The sequence below is a fragment of the Synchiropus splendidus genome, chromosome 3 (assembly GCF_027744825.2).
Source record: "Synchiropus splendidus isolate RoL2022-P1 chromosome 3, RoL_Sspl_1.0, whole genome shotgun sequence".
NCBI lineage: Eukaryota > Metazoa > Chordata > Actinopteri > Syngnathiformes > Callionymidae > Synchiropus > Synchiropus splendidus.
In genome coordinates this window covers 16,533,670-16,547,006 of record NC_071336.1, presented here as the reverse complement: position 1 = coordinate 16,547,006, position 13,337 = coordinate 16,533,670, and the positions used below count along the sequence as shown (strand labels likewise).

The window sequence follows — 13,337 nt, the reverse complement described above, 5'->3', positions numbered from 1 at the left end:
TGAAACCCACCCAAAAGATTCTGAACTGTATTGATATGATCACTGCATTGAGAATTATTTTTAGGGAAACTTATTGCAATCATAAACAATACTTGATTAACTATAAATCAGGAGTATTCCTCATAACCCATCGTTAACTTAATAGTCTGAGTCACATCTCTCTTTAGTCTCTGTACCGCTTTCTTGCGGCACGTGGTTGGCTTTATTTTGTGGCTAATGCGTACGTTTCCGTTTGCATCGACTGCCACATCGAGTAGCTTGATGCTACTTCCTGGAAGACTGACAGCTTCCAGCGCTCCCTTCGTCTCAGCGGCTCCCGTTGTGTGAGGAAGCGGGCAGGACTCTCCTCTTCCTCGGGTCGTCCGACTGCGTTTCTCACCACTTTCTTCACGAAAGCCAGTGGGGAGAAGTTCTCGGTGTGGAGTTGACCACCAGGCCCGGGTTATGAAAGTGTACCGGGCGCACGGAACAAAGTAGAAGCGAAGGAATAGCGGGGTGTTTGATGGCTGCTGGGGATGGAGCCCAGCTGCCGGCCACAGTAGCGGCCAGCCGAAACGTGGAGAAGGCGCTGGAGGAAGCTGCCGCGAGTGGAGCGCTCAACTTGGCCAACAGAAAACTGAAGGAGTTTCCCCGCAACGCCAAGAACTACGACCTGTCCGACATTACACATGCAGGTCAGTGCTCTCCTCGACACCGACAGTTTCCGCACCAAACACAGCTTCTTATTATCACAGCGTCTTTTGTTGAATCGCCACCTGCTTCTCCCTTCAGCCGCCCAACATCCTCCCAACTCCGCCTCACCCGACGCGGGCAAGCCGCTATACTTCGTGGTTGTTTCTCAGTACCATTGACAGCATGTTAATTTCGTGCAAACACGGTGTGCAAGGTATTTATGCGTGTATCACCATTTACATACTTACCATTTACGTCAACTGTAAAAGTTGACTCACAACACATAAATTGTTTTATAGTGAAATTCCTCTTCCTTTTAACATATATATTATTGGCTATTCACTGGCTACAAGCTGGAATATCATAGCATAGTAAAATATGCTGTATGTTTTACCAGGTTTTGGTTCACTGTATTTCACGTCAGAAACAGGAAGTTGTTTCATTTCCTTTCAACTGTATTACACCTCACTGTGTTCTTCTATTTGTATCATGTAATATATATGTTCTGAGACAACTTTGGTCTGGTCTGACGTGTGTGTGTGTGGATGAAAAAGGAAGGAGCTTGGCCATAATGCAGGTCGATTTTACTGCGCTGCAATGTTACCCCCTTTCTTTTTACGCAACACCCCCAACTCCTCAGTCGCGCTGGTAATTATGACCATCTGCTCAACCCAGGTCTTCCCCCTTTGGGATGGAGCGGCCTTGAACACACATAAACACACGTTCACCTGCGATCACCACAGCCCAACACTGTGTATGTGGGAAATGACAAAGCTGTTTTGTGATTTAGCTAAACAGTCAGACGGCACTCCAGCATACACTGACGTAGAGATCTGTAACTTTCGTCTTCCTTTCCTTGTAAGGAAGAGATGGAAAACTTACCTGGACCAGTCTGGCAAAACAAGCGTGACACATTTACATTTGTGCTGCCTGTGATGAATCACTTTTAAATCAGCGGATCAGTCACCTCAACCCTGAACCAGACTGCTGTGGGGGCTGTCGTCCCCATCCTTCACACTGTCCTGCTGACTCAGTTGTTATTCACCTCCCTTAATTCTACGTCTCTGCTCCAAACCTCCAGATTTAGCCGTAATTGCATGTTCTCAAAGCACCTTCTGGTAATGTCTAGTGTTTCTCTTGATGAGGTGTTTTCGTTTTCACCTGCTAGTTGTTCCTACCTACACAGCCTGACTGCAGGAGAGGATGAGAGATCTTCTCTTGCGTGGGTGCGATTCACATTCACAGGCTGTTGGAGTGTTTGGAAGTCAGTCCTGTGCGTTTTTAAAAACGCTAACATGCTATATGCACGACATTCACACAACACCCTGGGGGTTCATTTGCCAGCATTAATATACTCTTTCTAACAGTACATCAGGGGTGGCCAACCAGTCAGAGGCTAACAGCCACATTGTTTTACTGTGTTGCTGAAAAGAGCCACATTGTACAAATATGTGAAACTGTAAGGCTCACCTAAACAGCTGGTCATGTCACTTAGTGGCGGTATAGCGGTTAAAGCACATCCCTGTGTGTCACAAGGTTGCTGGTTTGTGTCCAACGTATGTTTCTTGTGCATGTATTTTTAAAATTCATATAAAATATCAAGCGGCATAGATATAAATGTGTGCGCCATTTAATTTACTGTATTTTTTATGTGGCTCATGCCACCAATAACGTCGCCGCGGTCTGTGTGTGTGAGTGACGCTGCAGACTGGAGCGTCTCATCGTCACTCCACTGAATTAAACAGGCTTCATGACGATCAACAATGAATAATAGGTGAAACACATGCCATGCATTTAGTTTAGGGAATGACAAAGTGAAACATGGAACTAAGCAATGTTAATCGTGTTGATCGTGGATCTGATGGCACTCCACAACTCAACAACTCACATCGGCATTGAACGTGCTCCAAGCCGGGGGCGGGGGCTTGGAGCGCATGCGGTGAGGTTTATTGTTTATGTTTCAAAATTAAACGCAAGTCAAAGTCTATTTTGACATTTCGCCGGAATAGCTCTTACTTTTTTGTCTTATTTCCTGTATAAACAATCATCTCAATAGCAACTTGACCAAAATTGGAGCCAGTTCAGTGGCTCATTTGGTGAAAAGCCTGGGGAAAGAGACGCGAGTTGGTCAGGCCTGTAGTACACTCTAGTATACTAATACTGAAGTTATACTGATTTTCCTATACGACGGCTATAAGCTTGTTTTGCAAACTTCTGTTATTACTTATTGTTGTGGACTTTTTCATAAATTCATCTTTACATTATGAGACTGTGCTTCTGTGGCTTTCTGTGTACCTCATGACATTTGCCATTGCTTTGTTTGACAGCAGAATATCTGTGCAGCCTGCGTGCACAGATAGATGGATGCGGGTAGATGGATTGTTGTGGTCAAAGATGACGTACAGTTTCGCCTTTGCTACCGTGTCTTTGGTGTAGATTAAAAAGAGCTGCTTCCTCAGCACTATCAATTAGAAGATGAAGTACTCGAGTTGATTATGGAAGAACAGTATGAGCGTGTGGATTTAAGAATGAATCTATTGGTCATTGGACCTCCTGAGATGTCCTCACATTTTGCAGCCATGTCTGTCACTGGGTCTGTCATCAGTGTCACATGCTGCCCTGTTCTTTAGTGTCTGGGAATAAAGGAAAATATCACAAACAAGTTTCATCAGAAGGGTGTCTCTACTCCGCTGTCTTGAGTTTTTATCCCTTTGAGGCATCCCTTCTGCACCTGATGGAACTTCATATACTGTCCGCGGTGGTGAGACGATACATTGTGATACTGTATATTATGTGAGTGATGAGTTTGTTCTAAAGACATCAGTCCAGTTAGACTTTCTGTTAAATTGCGCACTCCAACAAGGTGTCTCTCTCTTCATCAACAAAATAACTCCAGCGTACCAAAAAAAAGTTAGCATTAGACACGCCACAAATGTAGCAGCATATACAAGCATATACCTTCATCCAGGAAACTATTTCTGCATAGATTAAATAACCATCATAACCATTAACCTTTTAATCCCCAGTGTGGGGAAATGTGATGTACAGTTAATGTATGAAAAACTGACTGGGAGGAGGACACAGGGCAGACCCAGGACTAGCTTTAATGTCTCAATTCTCCATGGATCTCCTCAGTATTTCCAGAGGGGCTGAGTTTGTAAGGTAGTGGTGAAAGTGAATACTTCTTTCACGCTGAAAATAGAGGGTCAAGTTGCCATTCCTAGTTACCATCAGGAAAAGCTGTGACACATAGAATTTCCCCACTGTGGGACTGATAAAGGACATCTAATCGAATCTAATCTAATCAACCACTTTGGCATGATGGTTTGTTTGTGTGCTTATATGAGCTGCGGAATCTATGCAGAAATGTCTGCCTTGACTGTATTGATGGAGAGGTCATCCATGTACTTCCCTCGCTATCACGAGCATGTGACCTATATCAATATAGTCCAAAAAGCTTTTGTGCTGATCCAGTCAGCCACTTATCCCCCCATTTTAAGATAAGTGAAAGATAACAAATGCACTTAACAACCTGTAACAAATGTTTCAGTTGTGTGGGAGACGTATTTGTTTCCTGTCATCTAAAAAGGTGAACCTGTTAATGGCTTGTTATTTGACAGCAAAGTGGTAAACAGACATCACATTCTGGTTAAAGCACTGTAAAATTGTTCTCTCCTACAGTCGCAGTGATCTGCACCCATTCTCTTCCTTGGGCAAAATAAACGAAACGAAACCCTCATCTTTCATAACTTCACTGTTCAATGTGTTACCACATCTTCTGTTATTGAAAATCAAGTGGTGCGATGCCTCACGGTGTTGGAGCGCAGTTGCCCTGAAGAGTTGTTCTGATGGTGTTAAACCAAGGATGCTAACAGTGCAACAGCACAGCAGTGAGGAGGACCAGCTTTGTTTATGATCCCATCACACCCCCCCACCCCAACTTCCCCACTGGTGCTGCTTCCCTGAGGAAGGTCAAAGGTTCACACACATCCAAAACACACACAAAGGAGTCTTGGCTCTTGAGGAGTGTTTCCAGGGGCGTTTGGATGGAACAAAGCTGTGGCTTTGTCCGTGTGAGCACCTATGGATGCACATGTGTGTGTGTGTCCCTGTTTATCTTGACTTGTGGGGACCGATTCTTGACAAAACACCTTCAGGTGGGGACCTTATGCCTTTGTGAGGACCATTTGGCTGGGCCCCACAAATTTGAGGATGAAGACTTTAAAGTAAAAAGGATTGCATTTTATAACTGGGTTTAAGTTTGGTTTAGAGTCCACGCAAAGATAGCGATACTAGCGTGTGTGTGTGCGCATATGTGTGTGTGGATTCGTAGTGAGCTTTGATGAGTAAACACAGGTTGCCTGCAAGCCTCTAATGTGATGGCTCTTTTTTTTAGCTGCCTAATTACCAGTATGTCCTTTGCTGCTTTGACTCAAGTACCTCAAGACTTTTTAGTGTTTATAGCTAATTCCTCTGGTACTTCATATGTGTAAGCCTTTCTGGAACCGGTTGGGGTTGGGCGCCATTTCATCCTCACAGGGAGGAATGTCAATAGTATAAAGTGAAGAAGAATATCAAAATATGACTAGCTTGCCACTCCCCAAGTTACTGTTATTACCAGAGCAGAGGGGTGAAGTGTCATTGCCTGAGAGGTTGTTTGAAGTATTCTTGCTATAACAACAGCCAACGCTTATCTGAGGCAAAGTTCAGACCTCGTTCTGTGTACAGAACTACATGTGTTGTGTTGTGTTACGGTAAATAACGTCTAGCAGCTCCCATTCAGTGATTGAACTTGCTTACGGGTCATCACATGATGTAGGACCTCTCTGTCCTACGCAAACCCTGGGGGCAGATGGGCGTCTTAAACGTCAACAATCTGCAAACTTCCAATGACAGCAAAGTAATGCCAATCAAAAAATGCCATACCAAAAGTGAAGTCACAAGCTATCATGCAACAAATAACAATGAATAAATATCCATAGTATATAATCGAATATCATGACGAAATAACTTAATAAGATATAAGTAGTAAGTAAATAGTACACACATACACAAGTCTCTCAGACAAGTGGTGGGAGGTTGGCAGTGGCTCTAGAAGATTGACATGACCTCTCTGTTTGGACAGCTCTTCACATCATTGGTTACAGTAGGACATGAGGAATGAGATGCACTAGTGAGGAGAATGATTAACATGGTGAACACTCACAAACCCAAACCCATGGATTTCTCTTGAGTACCTTTTCTTTTGTTTTTCTTCCACCTTTGTTGTTCTTTCTGCTGTGGAAGAGAATCATCCCTTCTCTCTCATAAACATTGGTCTCATCTGGCCCCTAAGTCAAGAAGCCAAATTAAATTAAATGGTCTGTGCACATCACAACCACTGTGGTGTGGAGCGGTTAACCAGGTCTCCCCTCAAACTCAAACCTCAGGTTTTGAACCTCAAAGGTAACTGTTCAGCATGGATCGATTGGAGACCGTTGGATGTTCTCCTGGTGTAGACGTGTTCTTCCTAAGAGTCATGGTCTGGAGTTAGTGTGACGGAGCTTCTTTGTTGTGGACAAAAGTAATACTCGGTAATACTCTCTTGTTAAATAGCTTTTTATTATATTGGTGTCATATAGTAAATCGTATCTCCACAAGGTTGGAACCCATGTTTGGACTTTCATATTCAAGTTTTATTCAAGTTTTAAAAGTTAGCACACTGACGTGATACACAAAGTTCTCAAGGCCACAAAATGAACAAAGTACCTCCAGCTTTGTGTGTCCACAGGGGAGAGTTTGTTGTGCCCAAACCACGACAGACCACATTTGAGAAGCCCTGCAGCTGACTGTGAGGAATAATGAATGAGCCAGGGGGTGTGTGTTTGGATGTGGGATCGCTTTCCTGTAAATGCCTCGAAATGAGGACGAATGCCTTTTACTACACATGCAATGTCGACTCCTTTATTGTGCAGATTCAATCTTTCTACGCTTAATTGCTCAGTGGTATGGTTCTCACACACTTTGTTTTGTTTGTCATATTCTCCCAGTGAAATACTTCCAATAACTCACAAGCCACAATGACACAGTCTGTGGTCCTCCAACAGTTTCTGCTTCACGGCAGAATGGTGGCACCTTTTCTTTCTTCATTTCTATCAATCTAATTCTATTATCAGGCACCAGGTTTGACCAAGTTATTTATATGCTTTAGAGTACTTCAGTTTTGTGGATTGACCTCAAGATGATTAAGTGTATGTTATTGTCACGTCAAATAAATACTGTATGTCCCTCAAAGAATGACAGTATGTAATAGCTGCATATGTGAGCGTGTGTGGTTGTATTTGCATCTTAGTGCCTGCAGAAGTACATGGGTTCCAGTGTATCGTTGTCTCAGAGGCGAACACAGAACAGCCATTACGGAAGTTAGCCCTAACAGACCTTGCAGGTGTTCCACAATGAAGCCAATGAAGCTGTTGCTGAATGCCACATGACATTTGTCAGCGTATTGGCCCAGAGCAGCTGTTGCTGAAGTGCTCCTGAGTGATTGCCATGCTAAATGAAAGTGTCACAAATAGTTGCTGAAGTCCAACAGTGCAAGTGGCCGTGTAGACTCCTGAGAGACTCCTTAAACCATGAAGTCTTCATGAGATCACTGCCAGAGTTAGAGAATGAGTGACTGATGTTTTGGAGTTTCCAAAAAATGTCTGCCTGAGCTGAAACTGAGGAACCCCACTGTGATGGGGTTAATGGTTGATTTGATAAGTCGAAATTTCAGCAGGGCCTGTGTGTGTATCCGACATATGGATGCAGCCCTCCCCGTCAGTTGTTTACATCTGCTGTGTGTCATTAAGTGAGACAGTGTGCGTGCATGTCGGCGCAGTGTGTTGCAGCCCCCCTGCTGTTGTGTTTCCTCTGTGCTGCGGATGTGGCCTCCCTCCTTGCTCACTGTCTTCACTTCTGCTTCGTCTGCGTTCTGACTCCTCCTTGACTCGGTCTTGCACCACAGTTCATGCAACCTAAACTTCAACTCTGTTTTTCAATGTTTTCAGATTGGGCCCAAAAGGAAAGGGTAACACCCAGAGATGTTTCAAGCTACACACTGTACAGATCTGTTGTTTAAAAGCAGGGTTTGTAGTTTTGTGGAAATAAAGGGGTTAAGAATATACAGTATGTATTATAAATTAACCTTTCAATAACTTCTGTGTTTCCCTGTCTCATTTATCTTTACCTTTTTTGTTTACTCTATTAATTTTACTTTATCTCAACCAGTTTAGAAATAGGTAGAAGATAGAAGGTACATCTGCTAATAATCATGCTGGAGCAGTGTAATTGTTGTGTAGATGAACAATTTTATTTTGTAACCAACTTAGTGCAACTGAAAATAAATGGTTCAATAGCAGTGTTATAGCCATGGTACATGAAAGCACCTGTAATGCAAATTCCATTTAAATAAATGCAAACAAAAACAGTTCTTCATGAAATGTGTGAGGTCTTTGATGAATTTATTAAAAAATATTCTTATTTTGGGGAACTTTTACAATGTACTGCAGAGCTGACTCAAAGCAACTAGTGATTCGATTGACAAATGAACATGTGAACATGTGTGTGACGTCTTCCGCTCTGGACGATCTTGCGAATTTTGATTGAAGCTATCTTTTAATATTCTCTGGTCGCCTTCTCACTGATAATTTATGTGATGTTCGTTCAGTGCCCCACCTTAACTCCAGACTTCTTTGTCACACTACAATTTCATTTGCAAATCTGAATGTGTGTGTTTTGGGGCTGAACAGCAGCTGGTGGGGAGGGGGAATACCACTCTCTGGTCCCCCGGGAGGTAACCAGAGTAGAGCAGAGACGCCAGGAGGAAGACCGGAGGACACCAGCAGCCTCATGCTCGACCATACATAGTCCTGGATTGGAGACTGAAGCATGCAAGTGTGCTTTCAGTGCGAGATCCCGAGCCTCTTTGATCAGGGCACTCCATGATTGTTGTTCTGTACAGGACGAGACAAAATGGTCTCTCCTGCGCGCAGATTAGCCGTCGACGTCACATGATACACTTCAAATAAATATTTAAGTGTGCGAATAAAGAAGTCAACAAATGTGGATTAGAGGTTTGGGTGTCACCTAAATATTCAGCGGCTGAGTTCTTCATTTACTATACAAGGCTTGCGCACACACAGTTGACGTCGTTTGAAGTTGAAGGACCATAAACATTAAGACTTTACAACTGTGACTAGCACTATGAGAAATTTCCCACAATAAAGAACTTTAATCTAAGACAATGATTTAAAATTCTATGTATTTCTCTCTACAAATCCAATCTAAGTATAGAATAATGAAACACTCCCACAACAAATGTGACTTCTTTTTTGTTCTGTCTGCTGTGATTGAACCTCAGCAGCCCTCAGTCACTCATGGATCCAAGTTAGGGTTGATACCTGCTTTTGTCATCTTGCTGCAGCATTTGTGTTGGTTTGGACCCTTAAGTACGTAGCTGTACGTTTGCTGATCTGTTGCCAACAAGCCGTAGCATTTGCATTGGGATCCAATTGGTGCTGAAATTGGATTGAAACCAGGTCATCAAGGTTGCACTTCACATGTTGGTCTCTTCCATGTTGGCCTGGCTGCCATTAGTTAATGGGCACAGTCTGATTCCACAGTCTGTCCTGAAACACGACACAATGACACACTATTAGCGCGTGTGCGTGAATAATCTAATGGTGTGGAGTGGACTGGTGAATAATGAAAGCTCAGGCCTTGTGTGGCTTATATAAGCCCGTTGATGCATGAACTCCCACAGAGTTTGGCGTCCAGATGGCGGATTCACTGAGGAAGTTGGTATGTGATAGCAATCGACTCTGTGAAGTTGCAGTTACACATGTTTGTGTCTGTGATGTGCTGCAACGCTGACATGTTTCTCATCCCTTCATTAAACTGTAGTGTTGTTGTCTGGTGTTATTTACTCCTGCTTCAGCCCCCTTTCTTTGGCTGCCCACATGCTTGCAGAATACTTTTTAATATCCTATCTACTTGTAAATAATTAAATAGCCTTTGGGTCTCTGGGGTCTGCTGACTAAGCACTACTGGAGTTTCCAGACAAGACTGAGGCTCAGGGGTGAGTGGACTGTACTCCCTGCATCATTATTGCTCCCACAGTACACGTCCCAGGTCTTGCCTTGGGACCGGAGACCACCTGAATGTGGTTTTTCCTTTTGCTCCTCCAACATGCATGTTTTATTTATTTGTCTTATTGGATGTTGCGGTGTGTATAATGCTGAACAATGAGTTCCAAATACACACGTCTTCATGCCCTGACGACTTGTTTTACGTCCGCTGTGCATAAAGAAAAAGTAGTTCCGATTAATAGCTGATTTGCTTGATGCTTCCTACTGCCTTTTATATTTTGTTATATTCAATGAAAAAACAGGCATTGCCAGTTGCTATTGTCGCAGCATTTGTTTGCAGTGAGTACTCCCCTAGTGATTGTGTGCACATGTAAACTCTATCTTTATTTAAGCAGATGTTTTCTTTCTTTATGGTTTTGGCCTGTTGCTTTTGTATGTCTGTACTGTAGGTTTTACTGTACGTTTATGTCATTCTTCATACTCTCTTTCATGTCCTCATCTTCATTCCTCCAGTGTTGCTGTGTTTATATTTAGACGGTTTAATTTCATTCGCTCCCATCATTCTATTACTGTTTCCTTCTCTGTGCTTTAGCTGGGTTTTAACACTTCTGCAGTGAGCATGTGGTTGCCATGACGATTGGAACACTCGTCGGCTTCATGTGTTTGCATGGCTTTCACTTTCCAAGTTTCATTTTTCAGCATAATCCATTGGCCTTCAGTCACTAAGAAAAGCTACTGTTTTCGCAGGGGAGCTTTAATTGGAATGGACAGATGCAGGGTTCTCTCACCTGCGATTCTATTGTGATGATCTTGACTCTCTTGGGCTTTTCCCTTTTAAGTGATTTTTATGGAATGTGCTCTTTTGTCCGGACATGGCAGGCAGCTGCTGTACCCCTGTCAAGTTTTTGAATTCTAGATGTGCTGGTGAGGCTTTTACTTTTGCATGTTCATCCTGAGCTTTGCATAGTTCTACAGACCTGCAGTCTGTAGGAGGGAGAAAAGTGTGAGGAGGAGGAGGAGGGAGCGAGGCAAGAGTGGGAGATGAAGGGTGTAGGCGGAAGGCGACAGCCTGAAGGGGAGGGCCAGTCGATTTGCAGAGTACAATACATCTTAAAGAGCGTTGCCATCATCTGTTGTACACAAATGTAATGATAACAGTTTCCTACTCCATCCTCTTCAGACATTTAGTCTCTTTTTTGTTCTTCTTTTTCTAACCTGCACTCTCATTGCACCATCTTCATGAGGAAATGAAGAAATTGTGTAAACACATTTGAAGCAACATTCTTTGACAATAGAATTTTGGGAAGAAAATCTGTCTGTATTTTTTCTTACTGAATAATTTGTTGTAGCAGTTTCTCAACTTTTGATCTGCACCATCCAGTTGGAAATCTGGCTGTTAAGCTGAATATATTGAGCACCATCTGTGACAGCAACACTGAGTGATTCTAGAAATGAAGCCGTCAGTCGTCGTGTAAACAAGTCAATCAGGACTGGGATCATGAAAGCAGTCAAAGCTAAGAACTCATACTTATAGATAAAAGACTATTTTCTGTTTAGATCTCGAGCCATGATGTTGGTTTTACCTTTCAATCGTGGCTCGACACCTTTGAAATAGTCAATGCTGTGCATTGACAACACTGTTTCGAGTGTCTGTTACTCAGCAGTCATTGTTTTAGCCCGTGCTGCTCTCTCCTCTTGCAACAGGACTCTGCAAGCCTCCAGGGTTGCAGCAATTCTGGAAAATATTCTGGTGAGTCACTCTAGGAACAGACACCAGAGTGGCAGAAATTTTTAGCACATATTAGCAAAACGGCTAGCGTTCAGAACCTTTTTGTTTCTTCCACCACTTACAGCGAAGGATGTTTGTGAGGCTAATATGATGAGTCATCCGATGAGAGTCAGGGACTTGATCTGGTCTCCTTTTTTATTTTCCACATTTTAGGTGTTATTCTGGTTGAAAGAATTTACTCAGACTCTGTGGTGTGCTGTGGTGCATCCGCGTACAACTTTGATCCTGTGGATTTGCAAGATGTCGACATAAAGCTACGACACATATCCTTTGAGTTCTCTCAAATGTCAGAAGTCAAGTGTTATGCCATGTGCAATTTAACCCCACAAATCAATCTCTCGAGTTCTGAAATGCTGGGTAGTGGATATGGATGGTGCCTCTCTAAATGATGGGAGGATGGGAGGTTAATTTCTTTCCAGATGTGTGATTGTAAGAAGATGTCATTATCCTGTCATGTCCTACTCTGATGTTGAGCTTTGAACTAGCTGATGAATTGCAGCAGCGACTCCTATAATTAAAGGCTAGATTCTAGACAAGCCCACCACTCTATGATAAAACTGGGCACCTGGAATTTAAGCTTATGAAGGTGAAAACTGTTCATCCAAGCGGTTTCTATTGATAGTTACAACAGGCACCATGTGAAAGAGGGTTTTGTTTATCATAAGCTCCAATATCGATGCTGTAGTCACTGTATGGTGATAGAGAGACCGTGAGATAATAATTGGCTTCTGACAGTCCTAACTGTGATCACTGGAGACAGACTTCCAGTTGAGTTAGCAATCTGGTGAAATCAAACCCAACGGTGTTTGAGTGGCGTTGTTGTTAGACAAGTGAAGCAGAGTGAGCAGGTAGGAAGCTCAAGCGGAGCTCAGATAACAGCATCAGCCCACACCACCTTATCCATAGCCACTTCACATTGGTCAGGTTCATTCTTAGGTGCATTAACTTCCTGGATTGATGGAGTAGAAAGTCCTTTTGAGTCCACTGAATGTGCAGCTTGGCGTCTTAAGATATGAATCCAACCTTATGGTCATGATTGGAATCACCTTTTTACTATCAACAAACGCATTTTCATCCACGTACCACAATCCGTAGCCATTTGACATCCATCTTGGGATGTGGATGCAACTTTTCAAGGTGCAGCCTTTTCCAAAATGGTCATCGTTCCTCTAGTCTTCATATTCCTCTGCTACTCACTTCCTGATTCTCTACTTCAAAGTTGCCATTTAAGTGTCTTTTAATCGTCAATTAGTCTCCAACTATCTTAATGGTTAGTGAACATGGCGGTTTACAATAACTGCAGGTTGACAAAGAGATAGTCTTGTGATTATACTGTTAGAGTCACTACAAAAGGGACGCAATTGTATGTAAATGTTGTTATGTGTAAAATGCTGTTTTAACACTTGAATTGCTCAAAATGTGGTTTGAATAGTTTGTTGACCCGATGATCGCAGAGTCTCAGCCGTTTGCAACGCTCAGTTTATTATACTCGACTAGTCGTTGCAGCACCATGTATTTCTCGCACTTTCCTGCCGTTTGATACTTTTTTTTTTTACATATTCAAATTGCTTGTCCAACAGGAATATGGAGCTGGAAAGCTTAGTGATGTTTTGCAGTCTTTTCCCAGCTTCCATGTGGACTTGCTGCTTGTTTTTGTTGAGTCACTCCTCGTGGGGATTTGTTGTCCTGGCACTGTCATGGCGGGTCTTATTGTTTTGCTTTTATTCCCTCCCTGGCTGCTCCACACCTCTTTTGTCTGTTCTATCCCG

The 13,337-nt window shown here is 42.9% G+C and overlaps 1 protein-coding gene across 2 annotated transcripts in view; it reads left to right on the top strand.

The window, feature by feature from the left end:
* The first annotated feature begins 251 nt into the window (after window positions 1-251).
* lrch4 (leucine-rich repeats and calponin homology (CH) domain containing 4) overlaps window positions 252-13,337 on the top strand; it is a 32,374-nt gene continuing 19,288 nt past the window's right edge. For both annotated transcript variants that reach the window (XM_053859182.1, XM_053859181.1), the window contains exon 1: window positions 252-674. In XM_053859182.1, coding sequence (XP_053715157.1) covers window positions 503-674 — 172 coding nt within the window. In that variant the 5' untranslated portion in view covers window positions 252-502. The remainder of the gene's footprint in view (window positions 675-13,337) is intronic.